Source organism: Gasterosteus aculeatus, chromosome 8 (genome assembly GCF_964276395.1).
Source record: "Gasterosteus aculeatus chromosome 8, fGasAcu3.hap1.1, whole genome shotgun sequence".
NCBI lineage: Eukaryota > Metazoa > Chordata > Actinopteri > Perciformes > Gasterosteidae > Gasterosteus > Gasterosteus aculeatus.
This window is the reverse complement of record NC_135695.1, coordinates 6,070,582-6,084,323: the sequence shown is the minus strand read 5'-3', so window position 1 is coordinate 6,084,323 and position 13,742 is coordinate 6,070,582. Positions and strand designations below refer to the sequence as shown.

The 13,742-nt window shown below is 44.4% G+C and overlaps 1 protein-coding gene across 1 annotated transcript in view; it reads left to right on the top strand.

Moving 5' to 3' along the window:
* Window positions 1–516: 516 nt before the first annotated feature.
* The window catches only part of LOC120824385 (adenylate cyclase type 1), a 34,601-nt gene continuing 21,375 nt past the window's right edge, over window positions 517–13,742 (top strand). Inside the window, exons 1-5 of the mRNA XM_040185194.2 lie at window positions 517–1,284; window positions 2,592–2,741; window positions 4,659–4,777; window positions 7,838–7,949; window positions 13,557–13,684. Coding sequence (XP_040041128.2) covers window positions 667–1,284; window positions 2,592–2,741; window positions 4,659–4,777; window positions 7,838–7,949; window positions 13,557–13,684 — 1,127 coding nt within the window. The 5' untranslated portion in view covers window positions 517–666. The remainder of the gene's footprint in view (window positions 1,285–2,591; window positions 2,742–4,658; window positions 4,778–7,837; window positions 7,950–13,556; window positions 13,685–13,742) is intronic.

Here is a 13,742-nt window from a genome sequence, read left to right as displayed (position 1 = left end):
CAAGATTATATATGATCCCTCTCTTACGGTTTCCCTGTTAATTCTTTGTCGGAACTGAGCACTTGACTCTGCAATAAAATATATGAGGGGAAGCGCTGCGGGAGAGACCAAAATGTTGCTATATTGGACCATCCACCGGTGCTGAGCTATTTATAGCGGGGAACTACATCGGCTCTGAATGCAGACACTGTGAGGGGAGATCTGCTGTCTTCACTGACATTTTACGAATTAAAGCAGGAGAAGGACACACGTGTGTGTGTGTGTGTGTGTGTGTGTGTGTGTGTGTGCGAGAGAAAGCAAAAAGTGAACCAAGAAGATCTTAGAGCGCGTTGAAGCGCAGGATCACCAGTAACACTGTGTGAGGCACAGCAGGTGGTCAAAGGGGAGAGGGAGGGAAGGAGAGAGAGAGAGAGGGAGAGAGGGAGGCGGGCTGCATATCGGTCGGGCTACTTTTCTGACGACACACCAACAATCGTCAACCTGTGGATATACGGCGCGCGCGGTGCTCTAGTCCCTCCGCTGCCACCCTCTCCCCCGCCGACACCGAGCCCGACCCTCAGCCACCCAGGACGCATGCAGTGGGGGAGGGTGCCGGTTCGACTCCCAAACAGGCGCGAGGAATCCCAACTTTGAGGGGGAGGGGGGCCGTGTGCCGTCACCCGCTTCATGAATGGCCCGAACATGGAGGAGGTGCAATTCGAGTCAAAAGTCAAGACCCGGCGGAGGAAGAGTCGCTGCCCAGCTGGTTCCCCCCTGGGCGCCATAAGCTGCGAGGACGAGTTCAACAGCCAGGAGCTGGAGGCTCTCTTCCAGAACTACAACCTGAAGCTCGAGCAGACCGCCACCCTCAAAGCGCTGGCGGTGCTCATCGTCGCCGCGTCGTCGCTGTCGCTGGTGGAGCTGCTGTCCAGCCCGCGTCTCACCTTGTCCAAGGGCTCCTACCCGGTGCATTGCGTGGTGTTCCTGTCGCTCTTCATCGTCACCAACGTCAAATACCTACAGGTGACGCAACTGCAGCAAATAGCCAAGCTGGCCCTGCTGTTCAGCTTCACCTTTGCGCTGCTCTGCTGTCCGTTCCCGCTGGCGCTCGGCACGTCGGAGCTGCTGGGCGCCGCTGCCCCTGAGCAAGGCGTGTGGCAGCTCATGCTGGTCACCCTCGTGGCTTACTTGCTGCTGCCGGTGCGGACGCTGCTGGCCGTTGTGTTCGGCCTGATGCTGGCCACGTCTCACTTCATCGTCATAGCCACGTCGTTCACGGGAAGGAAGCAGAAGCTTTGGAGACCGGTAAGTGCGGCTCCGTGCATCCCGGGTCACTCTATTGACATATGCTTTGTATTTAATGGTGGTTTTACCTTGAGGTGTCATCTTACCCAAGAGGTAGCTGGCCGAGTTAGCCGTTCACTCAAAAACCCACCAGCAACTTCTCTAGAAGACCATGAAGTTGCACTGGGAAGGTCCAAGCTTTGCGTAAATATAGGAAGATGTGATGCTGAACAACACGCTGATGCTCATTCGACTTTCCTCGGAGAAGAAAGGGTTAAAGACCCCCCCCCCCCCCCCCCCCCACCCTCAGTGATCGATATTAGCTGCAGGATACTATGGGTGTACAATTGGAATGGAGCAGTGAGTTTCACTTTAGCGCACCTCAGTAGAAGCAGACAAGGAGCTGTCCAGCTGCTGGTGCTGAAACAGGATCCCGCCGAGCCGCATGAACCGCTTAGTCTTTAATATTGAAATATTGACTGCCCCTTTAGCCCCATATGTAATTATTGGAGTGTGTTTTTGTGGTTTCTGAATTACGTAACATCTTGATATTCCTCGTGCTAACCGTCCAAAGTATGAGGTACGTCCCCTCCTCAGGTTACAAACTGCATTGGATAGTCACCACTAAATTCCTATTATCCCTTTTGAAATGTTTTGTTTGAGATTTTGGAGTCTGCAAAGTTATCTGGTGATCCAAAAACTACATTTTGTGGATTAGAAAAAAAAGAAGTGCTAAATCAGTGGTCCTGAAGCATCTACCAGTAAACACTAATCAGTAAACATCCTAGTTCAATCAAAGAGTTATGTTTTACTTATTTTATCTTCAAAGACCTGAAAATGGAGCACCCCTCAATTTTATAATCCCGTTCTTTGCATGAATCTTTTTTTGGGAACTACTACGATATTTCGATACGAGTTGACCTTCTTTTGGTTTTGCTCCAGTGTGAATTGGAGTGAAGTCCTAATTAAGTTAACGAGGTGGTGTGTTGTGTCATCCATCTTGCTGTGATGGATTGAACCATTTAGGAACCAACGCCACAGAATTGTTCACCCTCAAAATTAAGTGTTTGGCATGAGCATTAATTTCGGATCATTAATCAATAATGTGCTTTCTCTTTCAATTCCACTAAATGGCTTATGTTTCTTTAAATCACAGTGTGATTTACCATTTAATCCACCCTATGGAATAATCAAGCACTGTGCGTAGTCTAAACCAGCCAGGGTGTATGATTGTACGGAGATCCACACATGAGCGTCCCCTCCGGCTCACATGCGGTATGGAGATGGCGCCGGTTTGGTCTGGCATGTCTGTTCTTGTCTGTATGCAGCTGGTGGCCAACGCGGTGCTGTTCATCAGCGTCAACTTGTCTGGGGTGTTTGTGAGGATTCTCACCGAGCGCACACAGAGGAAAGTCTTTCTGCAAGCCCGCAACTGCATCGAGGAGAGGTTGAAGCTGGAGGACGAGAATGAGAAGCAGGTGAATTTGCACAAGCACAGAAATGTGCACGGATAGAAAACGTAAAGCTAGAGGGCCACGCGTGCACACATTTCACCTCGCCTTCAGCGAATATGTTAATGAGATCTTCGCTGTCTCCCGAGATGTCTTTTCCTTTTTTTTTTTGAGGTTTCAGGTGCCAAAGTATTCCAACAACCGGCCTACAGGCACTCAGTAACTATGACAGCGTCTATTTAAGGAAGGTACAATTACTGTGGCACACGCACTAGCGCCACACGTTCCACCCCCTCTGCACGCACCTACGTGCAGAGCCTTAACAAAAGACCAATCAGGCAAACTTTAACACACAGAAACACTTAAATATGAGCCGCACCCACACCACGCGGCAGGAGACCAACCTGCAGCCGTGGTTACAAAGAGAATAAATCATCTGATGTATGTCATATGGCTCTATACACATGTCACCTTTGTCATACACAACACTGGTGAGCGCACACGCACACTTAGCAGCTGTGCTTTGTAGATTAGATGATGATATGCTGGGTTTTCCGCAGCAGAAACACGCTCCCTTCTGACAGGTAATTACACAGGGAGATTGCTTTCTTGCCCCCGCCCCCCCCCCCCACAACTAAAGGTCACAGTTTTTCTGGGTGAGTGGAACACATACAGACCCCTGATTGGGATCCATCAATATCCAGCCTGTAACAAGTCGGTAGCTCATGTGCACGTCAACAAACGGCTCGCATTTGGATTTTACTAATCAAGAAGGTCGCTTGTTGTCACTCGGCGGATTGCTTGAGTTTGGGCCGGAGCCATAGTTTGTCAGTACATCCGTGATCACATAAAATGTACGCATTAAAGTTAATTCTTTAACACATTTCTAAAGAAAAGCAGGCCGACATAACAGTTTTCTTGGGATTCCCACAACCATTGACCTGTACTTCAGATCCATCTGTCAAAAATCCAATGAATATTGTGTTTTATTGATAACAGCAAATCTTATCTTGAGAGGTTTGTCGAGCTTCTTTTTCTAAAAACCAAGAAGCACAAAAATAAAAACGATTAGCACGAACATAACTGTGTGCTCAAGAAATCTAAACATAGCTCTTATTTTTTACTTCGCAGTGGTCATTGCAATGATGCAGATTTTTGTGCAGATCTTTCGTGGGAGTTCCCCCTGAATTTTTCTGGAGCACAGGGAGAGTAAAAGAAAATGAGCCATTGGTTCATTAATAAACCACTATGAGGAAAGCCATAGAGCACACAGAGAAATTAGCCGCGGGCCGATCAGAGAAATGGGAATTATAACAAGTTTTGGTCAGAGGAATGGACAAGATTAATAAAGGATAGAGGAATTATTTCATTAGAACAACCTCACATTCACACTTTGGTGATCAGAACTTTGTGTTTAAAAGTGTTTGACAGAGAAACACCAGCACATTTGGACAAATCCACTTTTCCTGCACAGCAGCCATGCAGGAAATTTCATAGACGTATGATGCAAAACAGAGGGGAAGGCAGACCCAGGGGAGCTCCGGCTGCTTTTAAGACCCGCCTCCCGCCGCTATTCAGCGCAGCCGGCTGATGATTCATTGTGCATTCACAACCATCGGACACCTTTCCTAACTGAGAGGGTTAACAACATGTTGACGCCTGAGCTGGAAAACACCCCCCAATGAATTACATCAAAATACAAAAATAGAATTCTGTTTTCGAGTTGTTTTCGATTTTCCATTTCAGATGCTGGAAGTAATACATGTTTAGAAATGTTGCTTAACAAACTGCTTTCACAAATATTCTTAATGATACAATAATTACATTTCTTTTCAGTACGGACTTTTGTGTCCTCTGAGTTAGTTAGTCCTCACAATACCCTCTTCTTTTACCCCCCCGTCCCCTTCCTCCCCCCTTCCCACACACACAAACACACAATCCCAGGAACGTCTGCTAATGAGCCTACTGCCCAGGAATGTTGCCATGGAGATGAAGGAGGACTTCCTGAAGCCGCCTGAGCGGATCTTTCACAAGATCTACATCCAACGTCATGACAATGTCAGGTAGGAGGTGTCATGACAACTGTGAGAGGTGAACGAAGGGGCCAACGTGTTTTCATCCAAAAGCCACCCGGCGTGATCCCGAGGAGACCAATTAAAGAAAGCCAGTAAAACAGATGCAATCAAACTATGGAAAGGCAGAAAAAGAGGAGGGACAGAGCCCTGTTTCCACCACCCATAGATTACAAAAGCTCCCCTTTTGTATTGTATATTTACTTATTTATTTATTCTGAAACTGGCTGTATGACCATAAAACATAGTAGGGGCGTTTTACAACAAGATTTCCATATTTACCCTAAAAAAAACAGTCTTTTTGTAGCAAATTCTAATAGTTTAAGAAGTGTTGAGCAGAAGCTGCTTTGCGACTTTACCAAAGTTAAATGAATATTCATATTATAACAATGTTTGAGTGGACATTGCTCCTACTGATGAATCAATCAATAAATCAATTGAACAAACAAAAAGGAGAACCTGAACTGAAGACGTAACCTCTCGGTCTGAATGGAGCTTTAGGTTTCAGTGTTCAGCACTTCAGTTGTAACGTAACTCTTCTATCCGCCGGCATTGATTTCTGTCGCAGCAGGCAGATGTTGTCAGCATGTGGACTCAATACAGAACTTACACTCAGTTGCCAGCGACTCAAAAGCAAGGTCTCCCCATTCTGTCATCATCATTGTTGACGAGCACTTTGGGTTTCGGACTGTTAATCAGACAAAAAATGCAAGATGAAGTAGGTACTTTGATCAGCAATTTTGAAAAGAATAGCTGATTTATACATTTTTCTTCCAGATTTGACCCTGATAAAAAACTCTAAACATCCGTAGATTATTGTTTTTCTTATTTAACCCAGTCTTTCTTTGTTGTTTTTACTGCTGATGCACATGGACATTCCCTTTGGTTCTCTGAACTAGTGATAAAGGCCATTTGGAAAAAACATTTAACACAGTAAACAATAGAAGTCCTTCATTGGTTTGTTAAAGCAATGAAAACAATAGTCTTTGCTTCCCCATCCCTGTAAATTCCATCCGCCTTTTCAGCAGACACCTCTATTGCAGAGAGCGTGAGAACCTGCCCCGAGTTTGAGCTGATTACGTTCCAACGAGGAATGAAGGGCCGTGTCAGTGCCGCTGAGTGTGGAGGTGCAGGGCTACAGGTAGCACGTCAACAGCACTCCTGTCAAGAGACAGTCCTCTCCTCTCCCCGTCTCCGTCCGTCCGTCTATCCACCCGGCTCCCACACACCCCGGGAACATCCCGGCTCGCCTTGCTGCTCAACTGGCACGGGGCCAAACATCTGCACCCAACGAGCCGGCTCCCGCCCGTCTCCAGGGAACTGCGACAAAAACGCAGACACAAAAGCAGCCATTAACACGTGGGGGGGGGGTAGGGAAAAAAAGAAGAATAAATAACCTCAACATCAGCTCGCTGAGCTCCCTCATCTCGTCTGTGAAAAAGTGCGGAATGAAAATATGAAGTAAATAAAAATGCAGCCCCCTTTTGATGTGGCCCCCGAGAACGTTTGATCCCATTGCTATTTAGCTCTGCCGCCATTATGCTCTCCCCTCGCCACCGCTTCCCCCGCCTTGCCCTCCTCTCGCCCTTTTCTTCCTCACCCGCCAGCACGACCTGCAGAATAGCTTCATTCAAAGACGAATCACACAACAGAGCTCTTCTGTCAAGGAGCGGTCGTGATCCCGGATTTACATACATCAGGCTCAGCAAAAAGAGCATAGCAACTCATTCCCAATGCAGACGGAGGGCCCTCATCCCGCTGCTGGTATTGGATCTTAATCCAAGAGTGCCTCAAATTGAAAGCTGCCATTGAATGTCTGGTCAGCCCTATTTTTCACTTGTTCTTTGAGCTCCCTATTTGAAGCAATATTTTGCCCTTTTCAGACTGTATTATTGAGACAAACTTCATGTAGGTTTTCTGATATTTGGACATCATTTAGTGGGACGGTTCTCACCAGAAAACACCTGCATGTTAGCATGCAAACATTTGGGAACGGGCTGATGGGAATGCAATTAGCTTGCAACTGCAAAAAATTGGTTATAAATGAAGTTACAGGACAAAAAATGTATTGGCAAGAACCTCACAATACGATAAACACCAAGAAATAAAGTACATGAAGTAATGTGCAGGGGGGAGGGACGCTTTGTAACGTTCCTTCACCTCCAAGTACTGTAAATCCTGCACTACACTGCAGCATCCACCATTCAGCTCTCCATATTTTTTGCATTCCAAAGATGAAAACCTCTGTTGATCGGCTGCAAAACAAAGCAACGTGGTGATGGCCGTAATTTACGATGGCGATGTAAAAATGAAAAAACTAGAGGCTTCAAAATGCCCGTCCACAAACCAAAGGATGACGTTGCATTGACCACGTCAACATCTTATGTACAATCAGTGGGCATTTCCCTGAAAACCTGAACCAACAAGAAAGTCAGTAAAATGCCTCATCTGCAATTCTTTGTTTTGGGAAAAAAAACAATATTATTTGCAGGATAGACTCCTACGTTTGCTAATGAAATAGGAAATTAACAATATTCTCGGGGGAATCATCAGAGCTGAACAGTGTTATTTTGGTCTCACATCCGCTATAGAAGGACATATTAGTTTACAATACAGACGGCTCTTTAGCTTCTCCCCCCTGGAGTAAGGGACGTTTTGTTGGACTGAGAGTGAATGAGATCCATAACACCTTGTTGCGATGTGGCCTCTCAACAAATTAAAGGGCTAAGTAGCTTTCATCACCTTCTTTATCCCCATTACAGCGGCTAGCCAGCAGCAGGCATTTTAGCTCTATAATTGATTTAGTGGTTGGCTTAAAAATTGCTTTCACTTAACAGGAAATGGATTATGCACTTGATCGCCATTAGCCAATTTCTCTGTGGGTATTTGAAATACTTGTTTGTGGAGTCAACGTGTCCTCTCCGCCTCTGTAGAACATATTGTCTTAGTGTACCGAGTGTTTCCTTTCTGGAGAACACACGTAAATCATCTGTCAGGACACGTTGAGATGGTGACATCACGATTATAATTCCTCTTTCTCTCTTCCGACAGCATCCTGTTTGCGGACATCGTGGGTTTCACCAGCTTGGCCTCCCAGTGTACTGCTCAGGAACTGGTCAAACTGCTCAACGAACTATTTGGGAAGTTTGATGAGCTGGCTACAGTAAGTGCTCCCCCTTAGCCTCGCTGCTACCCCTCAGTTTATGTTCTACATACGGAAAGTTGGTGAAAAAAACTTAAAGGGGAATCCAGTCACAGTTTTGTGGGCTACCCAAATCAGAATCAGTTCATATGACAATAATAATTTTTAAACATTAACTTTTTTTTAAACATTAAACAGGAAAACATGATCAACCCCAAATATAAGCATGAACCTGAATGATCATAAAACCTCCACTTTTGTGTATTATTCTTAGACTTTCAAGTAGCTTTACATGCTGAACAAAGTGTCACCGTACGTATTTTACGTGGAAAACATTTAGCAAACGATTGCCTATATACGAATTCAACAGGTGCTGTGACGACATGTATTTGGATGCAAGTTGCAGGTGTCCACCTGAGTCCAATTCTGATCTGCTTTTAGCTCTGTGTTCGGGGGGAAATATCTGGCTCTTTATGCTTAGCAGATAGCAGGTAGTGCAGAGTGAGTTCATCTTACATTTTTATAATAAAACAGCTGTCTGCTGCTGGGGAGGAGAATGCTGACAGCTATTAGAGCGAACCGAAACCGTAACTATGCAACAGTGAGCTAATGGGGGCCGTGGAGTTCGGCAAGTAACCCCTTTCACATTTCCCCTAATCAGTCACACAGATAATACAGAAATAGCAGCTTTACATTTGGGTACAAAATAATTTATATTAGTTGAACACAGTATGTCAACCAAATGTCCTATTTAATTCATTCATTCTTTATGAACTTCAGTCACAAACATATTATTTTTATTTCTGCAGTTTCTTGTTACTCCCTTACTTCTTTCTGTGATTATCTCTTTCTTCATAATTAGTGAGCATTATTGAATATTTTCATAAGCGTTTCTGCAATTGTGCATTCTGCAGCAAATATCTCATCGGCTAATGAATATGCTGAAACTGATATATATCATTTTGATTTCTAATGTAATAGGTCTTTGTTTCAGGGAAGTTAATGCGCAACAGGGTGCAATTTAGAAAGAAACTCGGTTCATTTGAAGTGTAGCTTCTGTTATAAAATGATGTCATTGAGCCATCACAGGAAGCAAGTTACACGGAACAGTTAGTCAGCCTGTTGCTTCTCTGCAACACAAAGAGCCTCTGAGAAAATGAAATGTATTATTCAGTCCTCACGCTTATTTTTTATGCAAAAGCATATATTGATCCAACAGTGAAAGTGAGGCTGACTGAGGATGAAGAGGAGGAGGAGGAGGAGGAGGAGGAGGAGGAGGAGGTGAAGGTCAGGAACTGAGAGAATGGGAGAGATGAGTGGAACCATTTTTTAGACAGAGGAGAGATAAGGGCTGTTTCTGTGTGTGTGTGTGTGTGTGTGTGTGTGTGTGTGTGTGTGTGTGTGTGTGTGTGTGAGAGAGCAATATTGGGACTACTGCACTTGCTAAAGACGGAGGGAGCGTGTTTGGAGCAGAGTGTGCACTTTGTGTCAGTAAGCATGTGTAGCGCTGTGCTCCAGGAAATAAGATTAGGTGATAGGTTATCTATAATATTAACACACACACACACACCCTGCACACATACACCTACGCACATAGTTTCATTAAGTCCACAAGGCCTAAAACTACCTCAACAAATGCACATATATGTAAATGACCCACAAGGTGCAGCCATTAATAGTAAGCAAAATATATTCATATACTTTCTAAAATATAACACTGTCTTCATCAGCAAACTGGCGATAGCTTAGCTTTCACTGTCGGGTGTGTAAACGCATAACAGGTTGTCAAATATTCAAAGATGTTTCTCTAAGCTCCACTATTATCAAAATGGCTCAGGTGCTAAATAATAAGTGTGTCTATTGTATGTAATATTTATAGGCGCGGATTGCACTGGAGCTGGTTTATCAGTACTTTTTAACGTTTTGATATCCTTCATCATCACGCTGCAGTGCATTTGTTCTGCTCTCGCGATCAGGCCGAGTCCCTTTAACAACACACACACACACACACGGGAAACTCGAGCAGATTGGCCACTAGAACTGCCACTCTGAAGTGAAGAATACTCGACTTGACGGCAGCTTGTAACTGTACGCACAATCAAATATTTTCCAGTAAAAATACAATACTTCGCCAACACATCTGTGAACATGTGGGCTGCCTGCAGGCTACCAAAGTTGTCTGACACGCTTGGAAAGGGAGGGACTGAATAAAATTTGAACACCATCAATTCAGAGAATTATTATAAAGAGTGCAGCTCTAAAGAGCATTTTTAGCATCTCTTAGTTGCACATTATTATTTTACTGGACATTTATGGGTCAGTCTCTGCTCTCTCAACAACCTTGTTTCCCCCATAATTAGTCCACAAGCGCTGATGACCTCCTGAAAACTACCTGCCCAACCGACAACAGACAAAGACAAAGCAGCTTGTGAGGAGATGGGACCCTTTAGCAGCTTAAGAGTCAGATCTTTTTCTTGTGAGTTGGGGGAGACCAAACCAGAGCTAAAAGCATAGTGAACATTGGATTTAATTAATCCAGTGGAGCCAGAGAGACGACTCCAGTGGGATGATACGTGGGATTTTATCCATCAGTTTGTTTTGATTTATTTTTGCTTCATTGTGGCCAAAGTAGATGAATTCATAATTGAAAATGACACAATTTATGAATGTGCAAAGTAATTATCTGCAGGCACATTAAGCTACTAAACTACTTTTTCAAGCAATTGCGTGTGTGATACCAGTACGCTGTGTTCTTCTGAAAATTGAATTTATTGCAAAAATGGACGACCTCATTTACTTGCTTTGTTTTCTACAACAGATTTAGAGTTTGGTCATCAGCATTTGGAAGTTTGAGCCCTTCATTGCACTGCATTGAAAAATGCAGTGCAATGAATATAAATGTATTATAATACAATCCTATCAACAGGATTCAAGCATTTTGCTGCCACCTATCCTCTAAAGTTATCAAGTGCACCTCACACATAACCTCCCCTTTAGCGCAGCAGAAATCATTTTAACTGAAACAAGAAGGTTTTTCATTGAAAGTATTTTCACTTGAGATTATGGTTGATTCTCTCTGGAAAAGTCCACTTTGATAGGTGCTCTACATGTTAATGTGGCTGTCCGCCATTGTTTACCAATCCCCAAACCCTGTAATTAATTAATACTAATAAAAACGACTCGTTTGGCAGTTCCAATCAGACCACGTGGGAGTCTCCTTTACACCTCTACACAATATTCTACATCTTGTCCAGTACCATACAATGTTGGGGAAACACTGGGTTCATGAAGACCACGTCCCGGCTAGAATCGGGACGAATCTGTGGGTTTGCTTAAATCAGCCTCTTCTTGTTCGGAGTCCAAAGCGATACGGTTGTAGAGTGTCTGTGACAGACAGTGACGTGCGGTGAGGAGACTTTTATTCCCTCTGTGTCGTTCCTCTCTATCTGAACAGGAAAATACACAAACTCAGTGACACTAAAAGCATGAATGGAATGATGGGAATCATAAAAATAATTACATTTCTGTCAAAGATAAGATTACTCATTTCATTTTTTGTTTTTTACATTTCATGATGACACATGGGAGGATCAAACCCAGGAGGGTGGTGGATGGGGGGGAGGGGCAGGAGGGGCTGGGGGGGAAGGAGGGAGGGGCAGGGGGGAGGCGTTAGTGGCTCATTAGCATTATGACCTCAAACGGGTTGTTTTGTGCGGAGCTGTTGTAAAGCAGACTGAAAGGGGTTCCGTTAATAATGGTCCTTGTTTTTCGACATTTCATTGAGACCATGAATCATTTGTGGTAAAGGGGCACAATACGGCTCCTTTAATATTTGAGTCACATGAAAGTCAATCTGGCCCAGAACTTAAAACCGCGTTCAAACCAAACACTCCAGCAGGCTACTCGTCTATCGTCATCTTCTATCATGCCAAGAGATCTCTTTACACAGTTTACTCTGTCTTCCTGCATGCACACACACACACACACACATGCACAATAATCACATGATCAGCAGGATTATCCCTCATGAGTTCATTCAGCAATCAGTCATGGCTTAACGTGGGGTGAGAGAGACACAAGGGGGAGAGAAAGATCCAAGGTGATATGTGGTTTTCTATCACTGCGCCAGCACTCGGAAATCCATTATATGGAACTCCTGTGATGAGGATATATTGTGTGCATTTGGTTGTGTGTGTGTGTGTGTGTAGCTACAGCTGCCTCCTAATTGAGATTTATGCCCTGTTGTGTTAGCAAGGGAGAAATTTCCTTTCAAACCGGCTCTGTCACAGCTACCGGGCCCGTCTGATTGCCGTATGCCACACAGCCTCCCAGGAGGCTCAACCAAAGCAGGCACACACCTTAACTCTAACCTTCACCTTCCCATGACGAAATAAACCCGGATTTGCCCCCAATTAGACAAAACTTCACCTATCACCTGATTCCAAATCCCTTATGTCTCCAAAAGCCCACTCAGGTACCTTTCTCCTGAGACACGGCTTGTCTACAACTGATCATTTCTTCTTTCTCATTTCACACACGCGCTTCTCTTCCTAGAGCTGGGATAATCATCCACGTTGTGAATTCTTATATCCTCCCACGCCAGAATCTTTCTGCTCCCACGAGCAGAAAACCGGAGCACCCCGTCTCCTCTCCTCTCATCTCCACCTCTAACCATGCAGTTGTCATGAATCCTCTGTATCTGTTTGTGTGCACACGTGTGTGTATTCGTCCCTCAGAGGCTGCCTCGCAGGCTAAGCTTTGTAGGGTCTTCCATTGCGTTTTTATGATGACTGTGAGTGATACAGCGCCAAGCGGAAACGCAATGTGTGTGCAACAGAACCAAAGTATCTACACTGTATGTTTGCAAGCTGCTGTTTTGCCAAGTTTTTTGCCGGAATGTTTTGTTTAGAGTTTAGATGTTGTAAAAAGCGCGCGTGTGTAGGTGTGGGTGTTGGTGGTTGTGTCATTGTTGCACAGTTTGTGCACAATCTTCACTGTGACAAATAGCAGGTCTGTCTGTGGATGTGTAGGCGGGACTCTACTTCAACTGCATGTCAGAGCAATTAGAGTTGGAGTCAACAGCATACACACACATGGTTGCACAAGCACGCACATCTCGACCAACTTTCAGCTGTTACATGTAAAAATGGTCTACGTCGTGGTTTCTTTTACAAGAGAAACAAACTCATGAATAGATCATATTCGTCTCTGCAGCAGCAGCATAGGTTTGAAACCGCAATGTTCCTGTTATGATATGCTCCGTTTGGCAAGCCATTAAAATTATATTAAAATTGCAATCCAAATCCAAATTCAGAGAATTGGATCCTAAAATGTCAATGTAAATGACATTTAAACGTAATGTAAATGAACAATTACATCTGCAGAACAACGCTTAGGCGTCTATAACAATGGGCATTTGTTAAATCACGCTCACAATTTAATTTGCAACATGCTTCTGTTAGGCAGTATCATTTTTACCATGTCTGACATCTTAATTTGTATGTTAGCAAAATAATTGGCAAATTCTTTTGCAGGTGGTTGATCATCTTTCATACATTGTTGATGAAAATGAAAATTCTGACCCAAAGATTGAGATCCGTCCATCTCTTTCTTTCTGTCCGTCTGCAGGAGAATCACTGCAGGCGGATAAAGATCCTGGGGGACTGTTACTACTGCGTGTCAGGCCTGACCCAACCCAAGGCGGACCATGCCCACTGCTGCGTGGAGATGGGTCTGGATATGATTGACACAATTGCGTGAGTCATGCACACCAACGTAGATGCACAGACCTACGTCTTCTCTATACCATGCATG